This window comes from Eleutherodactylus coqui, chromosome 13, assembly GCF_035609145.1.
Source record: "Eleutherodactylus coqui strain aEleCoq1 chromosome 13, aEleCoq1.hap1, whole genome shotgun sequence".
NCBI lineage: Eukaryota > Metazoa > Chordata > Amphibia > Anura > Eleutherodactylidae > Eleutherodactylus > Eleutherodactylus coqui.
The window spans coordinates 103,151,805-103,164,610 of NC_089849.1; the positions used below are offsets into that span (position 1 = coordinate 103,151,805).

General features: G+C 45.6%; 1 protein-coding gene across 1 annotated transcript in view; it reads left to right on the plus strand.

Annotated features, from left to right (window-relative positions):
- The window catches only part of LOC136587425 (zinc finger protein 271-like), a 109,578-nt gene that overhangs the window by 12,155 nt on the left and 84,617 nt on the right, over positions 1-12,806 (plus strand). The window contains exons 5-6 of the mRNA XM_066585993.1: positions 2,307-2,401; positions 2,738-2,846. Coding sequence (XP_066442090.1) covers positions 2,307-2,401; positions 2,738-2,846 — 204 coding nt within the window. The remainder of the gene's footprint in view (positions 1-2,306; positions 2,402-2,737; positions 2,847-12,806) is intronic.

Below are 12,806 nucleotides of genomic sequence, written 5' to 3' on the forward strand. Positions count from 1 at the left end.
AGCGGCCCCATTCAGAAGGGAGAAGACCAGACTGCGCAAGCGCGTCTAATCGGGCGATTAGACGCTGAAAATTAGACGGCACCATGGAGACGGGGATGCCAGCAACGGAACAGGTAAGTGAATAACTTCTGTATGGCTCATAATTAATGCACGATGTATATTACAAAGTGCATTAATATGGCCATACAGAAGTGTATAACCCCAACTTTGTTTCGCGGGACAACCCCTTTAATGCACTTTGTAATATACATCGTGCATTAAATATGAGCCATACAGAAGTTATTCACTTACCTGCTCCGTTGCTAGCGTCCACGTCTCCATGGCTCCGTCTAATTTCGGTGTCTTCTTGCTTTTTTAGACGCGCTTGCGCAGATGGGTCTTCTCCCTTCGGCTTGGCTCGGCAGCACCGGCATTTTGGCCCCACCCCTTTGCACGCGTCATCGCGTAGCTCCGCCCCGTCACATGTGCCGATTCCAGCCAATCTCAAATTTACTTTAAAAGGAAGGCATAGAACAAACAAGATAAATAAAAATAATAAATTAACTTTTTTTTTCACAAATTTAAACCTAGATTTATTTTTTTTTTACTCCTCAGTCGCCCCTCCAGCTGATATAACAGCTTCACACCATCGAGGCATTCTTTCTACAATTGCATTCAGATATTGCTCAGAAATGTCTTCCCAACATTGTTGCAGAAGTCCCCACAAATGTGCTGCGCTTGTAGGCTGCTTTGCTTTCACCCTTCTGTCCAGTCCATCCCAAACAAGCTCAGTGTTTAAGTCTGGAGACTGCAGGCCATTCTATTCTTTGAAGCCTACCGGCTGCTTGTCTTAGATAATTCAGATATAGCTTAGAAGTATGTTTTGGATCATTGTCTTGCTGTAATATGAACCCGTGACCAACTAGGCGCACACCAGAAGGTATTGCATGGCGTATCAAAATGTTGTGGTATCTATTTTGCCCAGTGTGCCAGTCGCCCTGTGCAAGTTGCCAATTTTGGATGTAGCAAGAGCCCCAAACTGTCATGCTTCCTCCTCATGTTTGACAGTTGGTGTCACACACTCGGGAACCATCATTTCACCTACTTGACGCCATGCAAAGACCCTGCATGATTTGCCACAAAATTTACCAAAATTCAGATTCATCAGTCCATAAGGCCAGTTTCACACAGGCAACATAATCATGCGCAATTTGTGCTTTGTGAGACGCACAAATCTCGCACAGATATGAACCTGATTCTTTTGAATGAGTTCATACACATGAGCAATTTTTACCTGCATAGCAATGCGATGCTATGTTGGAAAAAGTTTGCAGCGTGTTCTATCTTTTTTGCAATATCGGCAATTGAATTCAATGGGTCCGGCGGCAGCAGCAGTGTCAGCCCCATTGATAACAATGGGAGAATTCAGCGATCCCATCAGCTTCTGTCTGGGGGGGGGGGGGGGGGGGGGGCTGGAGGAGATCCTATCATCCCCACAGGGATGAAGAGATTCCCCATAGTGATGCCAGGTGGTTTTCACATGAAAACGCCTCACATCCTTTGGGCTTTCACATGGTGGAGTGCAGTATCGGGCAGTGCTTTTTTTTTTTTTTTTTTTTTTTTTGCGATCCTAGAATTAAGCCATGCTTGAAGGTTATGTGCTGTGAGGCGCCGATCATGCAAACTGTTGACTCTCAAAAACTTGTCGTCTAATTTTGTAGTGGCCTTTGGTCTGTCAGACCTCTTCCTGTCAGTTTCCAAGTGCCTGTTGAGGGTATAGGAAATGGACAAGAAAGCCAAGGTGGCTGTCAGTACATCTGTAGGCCAGATCTACACTTCAAAGGGTTATAATTGCCTGTCATTCTGTATTTGGTTAATTGCCTTTTTTCCTGCCATTATGATACAACGTGCTCCGTCCTGAAGAGCAAAAGTATCCAAAGCCTGTCCTGGAGGATGTTGTAATGCAGCCTGGTCCAACACTGGTTATATAGAATCAGGAGTTGAAAGTAATCTACAAAAGTTTAGACTCCTGTAGGAATAGTTTGCATCCAATTTAAAACCGTAATGTGTTTTCTGTGCTGCAGAGCAGCGGTCCTTGTTGGGTTCCCTGAACAAAACCATTTGGTTAAAAACCATAAATTCAGACTATTGTTGCATTTCAGGTTAATAATATTCTTATTTTTGTTTTTAACTTGATTTTGAACCATTTCCCATTATTTCCTGGACTTGTACTGTGTTAATGTCAAAAATAACTGGAGAAATTGAGGTGGGCTATAACTTTTTGACCGGTAGTATAGATGTCATCGTGTGTGTTTTGTTTCTTACAGATGAGTCTAGTAAGAGAAATCCAGAGAGACACTCCAGTTCTCCGCAATCCCAGGATTGTCTAGAGGGAAATCCCAGTGTCCTGCAAGATAACCAGGTAGATGGCTCTGGGTACCAAATTAAATAAATCCTTTTTTTTTTTAAGGGGATGTTCTGGTTAACTAAATTTATTAAAGGGGACCACCTTTTTATGTACAGTGTATTTATGGACCCAAACTAGGGAGCTTCTCAAACATTTGGTCCCCATTTTATTACTAATGTGTAGCAGAAAAACTGTCCTACAGGAACCCTGTCGCTGTCCCTGTGTAGTTTAGGAAAGCTGAGCTCTAATTGGTTGCTATGGGCAACAAAGTAAGTTTATTTTTATTATTTTAATAAGCGTTCTATTATCCTAATCTAAACTGTATGGTTTTGGTCTTACATGCTGAATCAGGTTGAAGATCTGATCGATATTAAAGTTGAAGTTATAGAAGAAGAAGAAATATATGCGAGAGGTGATCAGCAACGTAAGAAGGAGGAGATTCCTGTAAATATCAGTCCAGGTGAGTAAGAAGTACTAAATATATGGGAGAATCATGGGCACACCCTGTCCTTCTCTTTGTTCATTCACTACATCTTTCTCCTGTTTTATACCCACCTCAAAGGGGATGTCCAGGACTTTACTCTCCTTAGGTCATCAATAGTAGATATTGGGTCAGCTGTCATTATGGACAGAGCTGGAAGCGAAGAGCTCTGTCTGTAGTGCAGCCATCCAGTTTTGTAATGCAAGCATAGTTCCCATTGTATTCAATGAGAGCTGCATGTGCAATACCAACCCGAGCTGATGCAATAAGAGAGCCGTCTGCTTCTGGCTGCAGTGCCAGCGGGCTTAGTGAATGACTAAACAATGGAGCTCTTGTAAAGTCCTGCACAAGGAGTATATGCCTGTTTGGTATCGCCCTTTAAATTTCTGCCTTTCTCCTATTACATTTTAAAGCAGGTTTTTACATTTTAGGTTCTGTTTAGGAAGAACTGCTTTACAGTCGGACTTTAAAAGGTTTGTCTTGAGTTGTTGCTTCTTTGTAAATCCAATTCTTCCTGCACTAGCATAGCATATAGGCATATACTCGCCTCTCCATGCTCCCGCTGTGTCCCATAGCACTGCTCGATCCTCTGCTCCTTCTCAACAGGTTGTAGTCCTCCTCGGTTTATGGAACGTTACAAGCGCTGCAGCCAATGACCGTTCGGCGATCGAGCACTGAGCTGTGTCTTTGACTGCCACACCTGTGATGTCCCATAAATTAGTCTGTAAACGTGACGTCGGAGGAGAGACCTGGAGCTGCAATGTGGGAGAGGGGGTATATGCCCATTTATGTTAGTGCCGGGAGAACAGAGTTTTACAGAGAAGCTACAACACAGACAAACCCTTTCAAATCGCGCATCTCTAAAATAAACAAGTCGTTCTCCGACTTTTTTTTTAAAAAAATTTCTATTCCTGTTTTTGCTCTTTTCTGTGTGCTGGGCCATGAGGCAAATATTTACTTTTCAATATGAATTTTTTTCAGTGGTAAATGCTGTAGGAAAGTGAAGAATAAGTTGAATTAATGGGTGAGATTTATATAGAATAAAAGAAATAAAAAGCGCATGAATTGAAGGATGGGAACGGATCATGTAGGTTTTTTTTAAAGTGATAGGCTGCAACTCAAATCCACCGCCTCTTTTTAAACCGTGTTGTAACACTGTAATTATTTACCCCACGAGTGCCTCTGAGATGTGTATCTGCAGACCTGCATTGTAAGTGCGCACATTTCTTTTTTTTGTAACAGAAAGAAATTTTTAAAAATACCCACACACAAAAACCAAATCGTGTTCCCCTATAACAGGCCCCACATTACGCCTGGAACCAGAGGACGTGCGAAGGCTCACAGAGCGACACTTTATGGCCTGAATCCCTGCAACGGCAAACGGAAGGAAGACCGAAAGAAGGTGCCGTGTCTGCACCAAACGAGGCCAGAGGAGGGATACCCGCTATTTTTGTCCGGATTGCCCTTCTATGCCAGCACTATGTCTTCCTGAATGCTTCAAAACTTATCACACCGAGCCTTGCCTTTGATCCCCATCTGCAACTTAATGGCCGCCTGCAGACGAGCGGGTCGGATCCGGCGGCGAGAATTCTCGCCGCGGGACCCGACCCGAGAGCCTGCAGTGACGAGCGCGTACTCACCCGCGCCTGGCGGCCCCGGCCCTTTCATGTGCCGGCTGCCGCGCAACCGGCGCATGCGCAGACCGGAGCCGGCGGCCGGGTGAGTGCAAGCCCCGCACAAAAATAGGACATGCCGCGGCTTGTTTGCCGCGCGAGATTTCGCGCGGCCAAACCGCGGCTGTCTGCATAGGAGTGCGTATTGTAATGCACTCCTATGCAGTCTTTCAGTGGTGGAAATACCGCGGGATTTCCGCCCGTCTGCAGGCGGCCAATAACATATATTTTTCCAGCATTCTAAGGATGGTAGCAAAGCTACAAAAGTAGTTCAAGCTAAATCTGATGCTAGAAGTAAACTTTATTTATAAATTAAGGAAAACAATAAAAACAGTTAATGATACATTTTACCCGCAGGGCATCTATTTTTCTTATTGGTGCTCATTGTAAGACTGCCATTGGCTGAGAATAATGTAACTCGAGCTATACCCCCTTGATACTTTTCTCAAGAAGTGCCTTTCACAAATCATTAAGGCCGGGCTCACACGATAATTCGCAAAAAGTAATTGCAGATCAACTCCTATGCACAGTGTTTCATCTGTGCAGAGAAAATCGCAGATGGGGAAAAGACAGAATTCAGCCTTTTCTCTGTATTCTCATACCTACTTCCGAGCGGTTCGGCAGCTCATACACATTATTATTTGTGTACGGGCGATGGAACACATGCACCCATTGACTTCAGTGGAGACCGTCCGCACGGAAAGCACACTAAAATAGGGCATGCTGCGATTTTATTTTTTTTTCCGCTCACGGAATCCGCAATTTGTACCTGTGAGTGTGAACGAAAATACATGCCTTTCGGTGCCCGTGTATTTACCATGGAACTTGTGCACGGACGGCGATCACGCAATTCAAATCAGTTTGTGCGATTCCGGCTTTACTTGTAATGTTATTATTTGTGACAGTTTTCAATCCACTACTCGGCAGATGCTGGAAAATAAATAATGATTTATCATCCTTGTGGATGAGAAAATCATCACTTCAGCTCAAGTTGACACCTAAACAAAAGAAGATGAAAGAAGGTTACAATTTCCAGGATACTTATTTTATTTTTTTATCTTTTCTAATAAACTAAACCAATGTAAAAATATGATGGCCTCATAAAATGGAACCTGTGACTTAAAGGGGTTCTGACACGAATAAGATTTTTATGCTTTAGCAGCCATTGTTCCCTGGTCTGCCTAATGGACACAAGGAACCCACGATTAATGGCATGCTAAAGCATAAAAACCTTATACTTACCTTTTTTCCTGTTGTTGTTGTGTAGCGGGGGTCATGTCCCAGCAGGCTCTCTTCTTCCTCCGACGAGCCTGGACGGGCCTCCCCCTTCCGGGATTGCGCACATCCGCAGAAGACAAGTGCCCTCTGACAGGAGTCAGGACGGGCCGCCTCTCCACTGCGCATGCGCAGAACTCCGACTTCAGGACGGACGGGACGCCCACAGCAAGCACTGCTTGTGACGTGTCACCCGTCCGTTCACCTCGGAAGTGGCTGACGGAGCAGAGCAGGAAGCGGTCATTTTGACCGCTCCAGCTCTGCTTCTAGAAGCCACAGAAGAAGATGCCCGACGTAGGGGACATGCCTGGCGATCGGTCCTGGCCAGGCAAGGTAAGTAAAACAATTTTTTTTGTCATGTAAGAACCCCTTTAAATTCAGCCAGTGCCATTTTCTATAAGACAGGACTCCCTGTGGTGTGACGTTGGACACTTTAGAATAAAGTATGATTTTTGCAGTGAATGTCTTGTACATATTTCGGCTAGAACAGCGTGTTAATCCTACTATGGGCAGCAAGAAAAGTTTGTAACCACTCTTGTCTCAGTTTCTTTGGAAAATGGATAAAGGTTATTTTGGGAAAATTGCTTCTTCAAATGTGTAAAGAAAATACTTATGTAAGGTGAAGTGATGCTATTCAGTCCGCGGCATATAGGAAAGGATAACCTTTTGGAAGGAGAGATCTACATGCCAATTTTTACACAGTGTCCTAACTTCCTAACCAGTACCAACTACACAAAAGTAGGGCCTTTACATAAGTTTTCATGTAGCCCATTGATGAGCTAAATGGCATGAATCAGCCAAAGGTCATCCAGAATGCTGCGCTGTAGAGGTTGGGATATATGTTGTATAGAGATGGTGATTGCTATCTGTACAAACAGCGTGCAACATTGAGTGCCGCGCCAGTATCGTTCTAGTAGCCTAGCCATATAGTTGCTAGTAATCTGTTTGCGTGACTGGTTATGGTGAGACATTCAAATAGCGTTGTGAGTAGTTGGTTCAGATGGCGCTTGCTGCATCTATACATGCGCCCCCTTATGCTTGCTGCATCTATACATGCGGCCCTTTGTGCTTGCTGCATCTATACATGCGCCCCCCCCCTTGTTCTTGCTGCATCTATACATGTGCCCCCCCCTTGTGCTTGCTGCATCTATACATGCGCGCCCCCTTGTGCTTGCTGCATCTATACATGCGCCCCCCCTTGTGCTTGCTGCATCTATACATGCACCCCCCTTGTGCTTGCTGCATCTATACATGGGCCCCCCCCCTTGTGCTTGCTGCATCTATACATGCGCCCCCTTATGCTTGCTGCATCTATACATGCGCCCCCTTATGCTTGCTGCATCTATACATGCGGCCCTTTGTGCTTGCTGCATCTATACATGCGCCCCCCCTTGTTCTTGCTGCATCTATACATGTGCCCCCCCCTTGTGCTTGCTGCATCTATACATGCGCGCCCCCTTGTGCTTGCTGCATCTATACATGCGCCCCCCCTTGTGCTTGCTGCATCTATACATGCGCCCCCCTTGTGCTTGCTGCATCTATACATGGGCCCCCCCCTTGTGCTTGCTGCATCTATACATGCGCCCCCTTATGCTTGCTGCAGCTATACATGCGCCCCCTTATGCTTGCTGCATCTATACATGCGGCCCTTTGTGCTTGCTGCATCTATACATGCGCCCCCCTTGTGCTTGCTGCATCTATACATGCGCCCCCCCTTGTGCTTGCTGCATCTATACATGCGCCCCCCCTTGTGCTTGCTGCATCTATACATGCGCCCCCCCCTTGTGCTTGCTGCATCTATACATGCGCCCCCTTATGCTTGCTGCATCTATACATGCGGCCCTTTGTGCTTGCTGCATCTTTACATGCGCCCCCCCTGTTCTTGCTGCATCTATACATGCGCCCCCCTTGTGCTTGCTGCATCTATACATGCACCCCCCCTTGTGCTTGCTGCATCTATACATGCGCCCCCCCCCCTTGTGCTTGCTGCATCTATACATGCGCCCCCCTTGTGCTTGCTGCATCTATACATGCGCCCCCCTTGTGCTTGCTGCATCTATACATGCGCCCCCCTTGTGCTTGCTGCATCTATACATGCGCCCCCCCTTGTGCTTGCTGCATCTATCCATGCGCCCCCTTGTGCTTGCTGCATCTATCCATGCGCCCCCCCTTGTGCTTGCTGCATCTATCCATGCGCCCCCCCTTGTGCTTGCTGCATCTATCCATGCGCCCCCCCTTGTGCTTGCTGCATCTATCCATGCGCCCCCCCTTGTGCTTGCTGCATCTATACATGCACCCCCCCTTGTGCTTGCTGCATCTATACATGCGCCCCCCCTTGTGCTTGCTGCATCTATACATGCGCCCCCCCTTGTGCTTGCTGCATCTATACATGCGCCCCCCCTTGTGCTTGCTGCATCTATACATGCGCCCCCCTTGTGCTTGCTGCATCTATACATGCGCCCCCCTTGTGCTTGCTGCATCTATCCATGCGCCCCCCCCTTGTGCTTGCTGCATCTATCCATGCGCCCCCCCTTGTGCTTGCTGCATCTATCCATGCGCCCCCCTTGTGCTTGCTGCATCTATCCATGCGCCCCCCTTGTGCTTGCTGCATCTATCCATGCGCCCCTTTTATCTCTGAACCTTCCAGATTATTCAGCATTGTCGATGTTCAATCTCTTTTACCAGAGCTCTAAATTTCTGAAATCAAGGGATTTGCAAGATGGCAGAAGAGCACCCAGTTCAGCAGTTCTGTGGACTATATAGTCATCACTACCTAATTCACTACCATCTTAGACACCGTGTAACTGGTTTCTCTTTAACTTTTTCAGGACCTCTGATGAAAATCCTTGCTTTGAATGGCAGGTGGTTGGTACATTATGATGAGTATACTCCTGCTCTTCGCTCAGGCACTGCCAGTGTCCCACTGCAATCAGGTGCAAGACAGTGGCTGTAATACACAGCTGTAACCTTGCTTTAACCCCTTAGTGACAGCCCAATAGTGTTTTTACGTCCTGCTGTTGCAGGACGTGTATGGAGGAAGATAGCGCCGCTATCTCCCTCCATACGACATGGGCGTTAGCTGTTTATTACAGCTGACACCCGCGGGCAATAGCCGCAATCTGCAGGACGCGGCTATTAACCCTTTAAATGCCTCTGTCAATTCTGACGGCGACATTTAAATCCCCCGAGTCCCGTACGGCATCCCCGCAGTGAGATCCGGGGAGCCGTGCAGGTGTCATGGCAGCTGGGGTCCTTCTGAAAGGCCCCAGGGCTGCTTTAGTAGACTGCCTGTGAAGCCATCCCCGTGGGGTGGCTGGATAGGCTGCCTGTCAGAATCCAGTATGATGTAATGCTATAGCATTACATCATATTGCAGGAGCGATCAAAACATCGCTGGTTGTAGTCCTCTGGGAGGACTAAAAGAAAGTGTAAAAATAAGATCAATAAAGTTTTACTAATTATTTTTAAAAAAGTAATAAAAGTTCAAAACCACCCTTTTGCCATATTTACAATTAAAAAATCTAAATAATAAATTAAAAATACGTGTTTGGTATCGCTACGTCCGTAAAAGTCCGATCTATCAAAGTAATGTATTATTTACCCCACACGGTAAACGTGGTTCAAAGAAAGAAAAAAAAAACGCCCAAAATGCACTTTTTTGTTCACCCTATGTCTGAGAAAAAATGTAATAAAAAGCGATCAAAAAAGTCAATTGTATGCGAAAATGGTACCAACGGAAATGACAGGACATACCGCACAAAATGAGCCCTCACATAACTATGTCGACAGAAAAATAAAGTTATTGTGCGCAGAAAATGGACACAGAAAATATCTTAAAAAGAAAAAATACAAGTAGTACAGCAAAGAAAAACTATATGTTTGGTATGGTAGTTGCACTGACCCACAGAATAAAGTTATTGGGTCATTTTTGTTGCGGTTTGTGCGCCGTAGAAACAAGACGCACCGAAAGATGGTGGAATGTCGTTTTTTCCATTTCTCTCCGCTTAGAATTTTTAAAAAGTTTTTCAGTACATTATATAGTACAATAAATAGCACCACTGAAAAATACAACTCGTCCCGCAAAAAACAAGTCCTCATGCAGCGACGTATGGATAAATAAAGGAGATACGATTTTTTAAAAGGGAGGAGGAAAAAATGAAAATGGAAAAAAGCAAAAAAGCTCCGTCACTAAGGGGTTAATGGTGGAGATGAAAGAAACCGCTAATCTGTGCCTTTCGACCCTATGAATGGTACAATCAGCGTTGATCATAGCATTCAAGGGGGGAAAAAAATTAATCCATGTGTCACAATCCGGGTTCATACCTAGTATGAGTAAACAGCGCAGGGTCCATTGAAGGACCTCAACGCTGTCTTACTATATTTCCTGTTAGGGCATACTTGGTATGTCCTATTAGTACACAGACAAATATATGACCTTCTAAGTATAACAGTACGTTTTAGTTAAAAATCAAAATGAACACTCACCCACCATGGGAATAAAAAAAATAAGGAAAGGGAAATGTTTAAACAGTAATGTTAAAGAAAAATACCCACGAGCACTTTTTAACAATAGATAAACTTTATTAAATATAACATACAAAACTAATAACCTATCTGTGCAATAAATTTATAGCATTTATGACAATCCTGTCAGGTAAACAAATGAGTATATTTGTGCATTTTTGCCTAAATAAAAAATTAATGTTAGAAAAGAATTTAAACTTAATGTAAAGGACACTGCTCTCGCCTGGTTCTCCTCCTACCCCTCTGACCTCTTTCAGCGTCTCTTTCGCTGGCTCCCCTCTCCGCTCCCCCTTGTTGGGGTTTCCCAGGGATCGGTCCTTGGCCTCCTTCTCTTCTCTATCTGCGCAGCCCCAATTGGACAAACCATCAGCATTTTTGGCCTCCAATACCAACTGATGACACCCAGTTATACACCTCTTCTCCCCCCACCCACCCACACCGATAGTCTGATGTTTTGGAGGAAGGGTACGGAGATGTCTGTCCGCTGTCTGTTACACCATGTCCTCCCTCTTTCTCAAACTTAAAGGGGTTGTCCCGCGCCGAAACGTTTTTTTTTTTTTTTTTCAATAGCCCCCCCCCCCCGTTCGGCGCGAGACAAACCCGATGCAGGGATAAAAAAAAAAAAACCGGGTAGTACTTACCGAATCCCCGCGCTCCGGTGACTTCTTACTTACCTTGCGAAGATGGCCGCCGGGATCTTCACCCACGGTGGACCACAGGTCCTCTGTGCGTTCCACTGCCGATTCTAGCCTCCTGATTGGCTGGAATCGGCACACGTGACGGGGCGGAGCTACGAGGAGCAGCTCTCCAGCACGAGCGCCCCATTCAACACAGAGAAGACCGGACTGCGCAAGCGCGTCTAATCAAGAGATTAGACGCTGAAAATTAGACGGCACCATGGAGACGGGGACGCTAACAACGGAGCAGGTAAGTGAATAACTTCTGTATGGCTCATATTTAATGCACGATGTACATTACAAAGTGCATTAATATGGCCATACAGAAGTGTATACCCCCACTTTGTTTCGCGGGACAACCCTTTTAACCTCTCAAAAACTGACCTCCTTGTCTTTTTTCCCCCTTAAGCAGCTGACTTCCCCCTAACATCTCCATATTAGTATCTGGCACCATCACAACCCCCAGAAAGCACAGCACGCCCGCTGCTTTGGGGTCACACTGGATTCTGATCTCTCCTTTACTCCACCATATGCAATCTCTGGCCCGAACAGGTCACCTGCACCTCAGGAATATTGCTAAAATTCATCCGTTCCTCACCACAGACATGCTAAAGACACTAGTCACCGCCCTCATCCATTCCCGACTAGACTACTGCAACTTGCTGCTCATTAGCCTTCCCCGCACCAGACTCTCCCCTCTCCAATCTGTACTAAAATGTGGCAGCTAGACTCACCTTCCTATCCAGCCACTTCTTAGATGCCTCTGCACTATGCCAGTCACTGCACTGGCTGCCTATCCACTACAGAACTTAATTCAAACTCATCACCCTCACCCACAAAGCTATCCATGGTGCCGCGCCACCGTACATCGCCTTAATCCTGTTCATACATCACCTAGCCCGCGCGCTCCGCTCTGCTAACACACTCAGACTAAACACCCCTCTAATGCGAACCTTACACGCTCGCCTCCAGGACCTCTCTAGAGCAGCACCAATCCTCTGGAACGCTCTACCCCAAAACATCTGGACAATCCCCAATGTGTGGAACTTCAGACGCGCCTTAGAGATGCACGTCTTCATAGAGGCATACTAAACCTTCTCATCTAGTCCCCCATCCCGAGAATATGCTCTTGCCCCTCCCTATGGCTTTCCACTTTGTCTGTCATACACGTACTGCCACGCACCACCTATTCTACCCCCACCCCGTTTGTGTTCCCAAAAACTGTATATCACAAGTTATCATCACATTGCTGTGTTCCCCCTTGCTCCACCGCCTGCCACTGGACCTTCTGTATCACCCCCACCCTCTTTGTCTCCAAATAATTGAATACCACATGTAACTTTTGTAATTTCTGTAATTTTCTCATTGTTTGTGTTCCCTATGTGCCTCAGAAGCGCTACAGAATAAGCTGACGCTATACAAATAATAAAGAGTATTATGTATATGTACCAGGAAGTGGTACCCATATAAAGTAACTCCTCCTGCAAAAAACAAAACCTCATACTACACCTACATCAAACAAGAAATGAAGTTATGACTGCCTGAATGCGAAGAGGACAAATTTAAAAAAAAAAAAATCTGTTCTTGATGCCAAAATTGGCCCAGGCCTTGGGGGGCGAGTTAATTCTGGTATTTAGAATTTCCTTATATCTATGATTTGTAATGTTGGTAGGTGAGAATTTTTTATTTTTGCTTTAAAGGTGTTTTTCACTAAAATATTATTGATGACCTACCAGTGTGATAGGCCATCAAAAGTGGATAGGCTGCCACTACGGACCCCAGCTGATGGG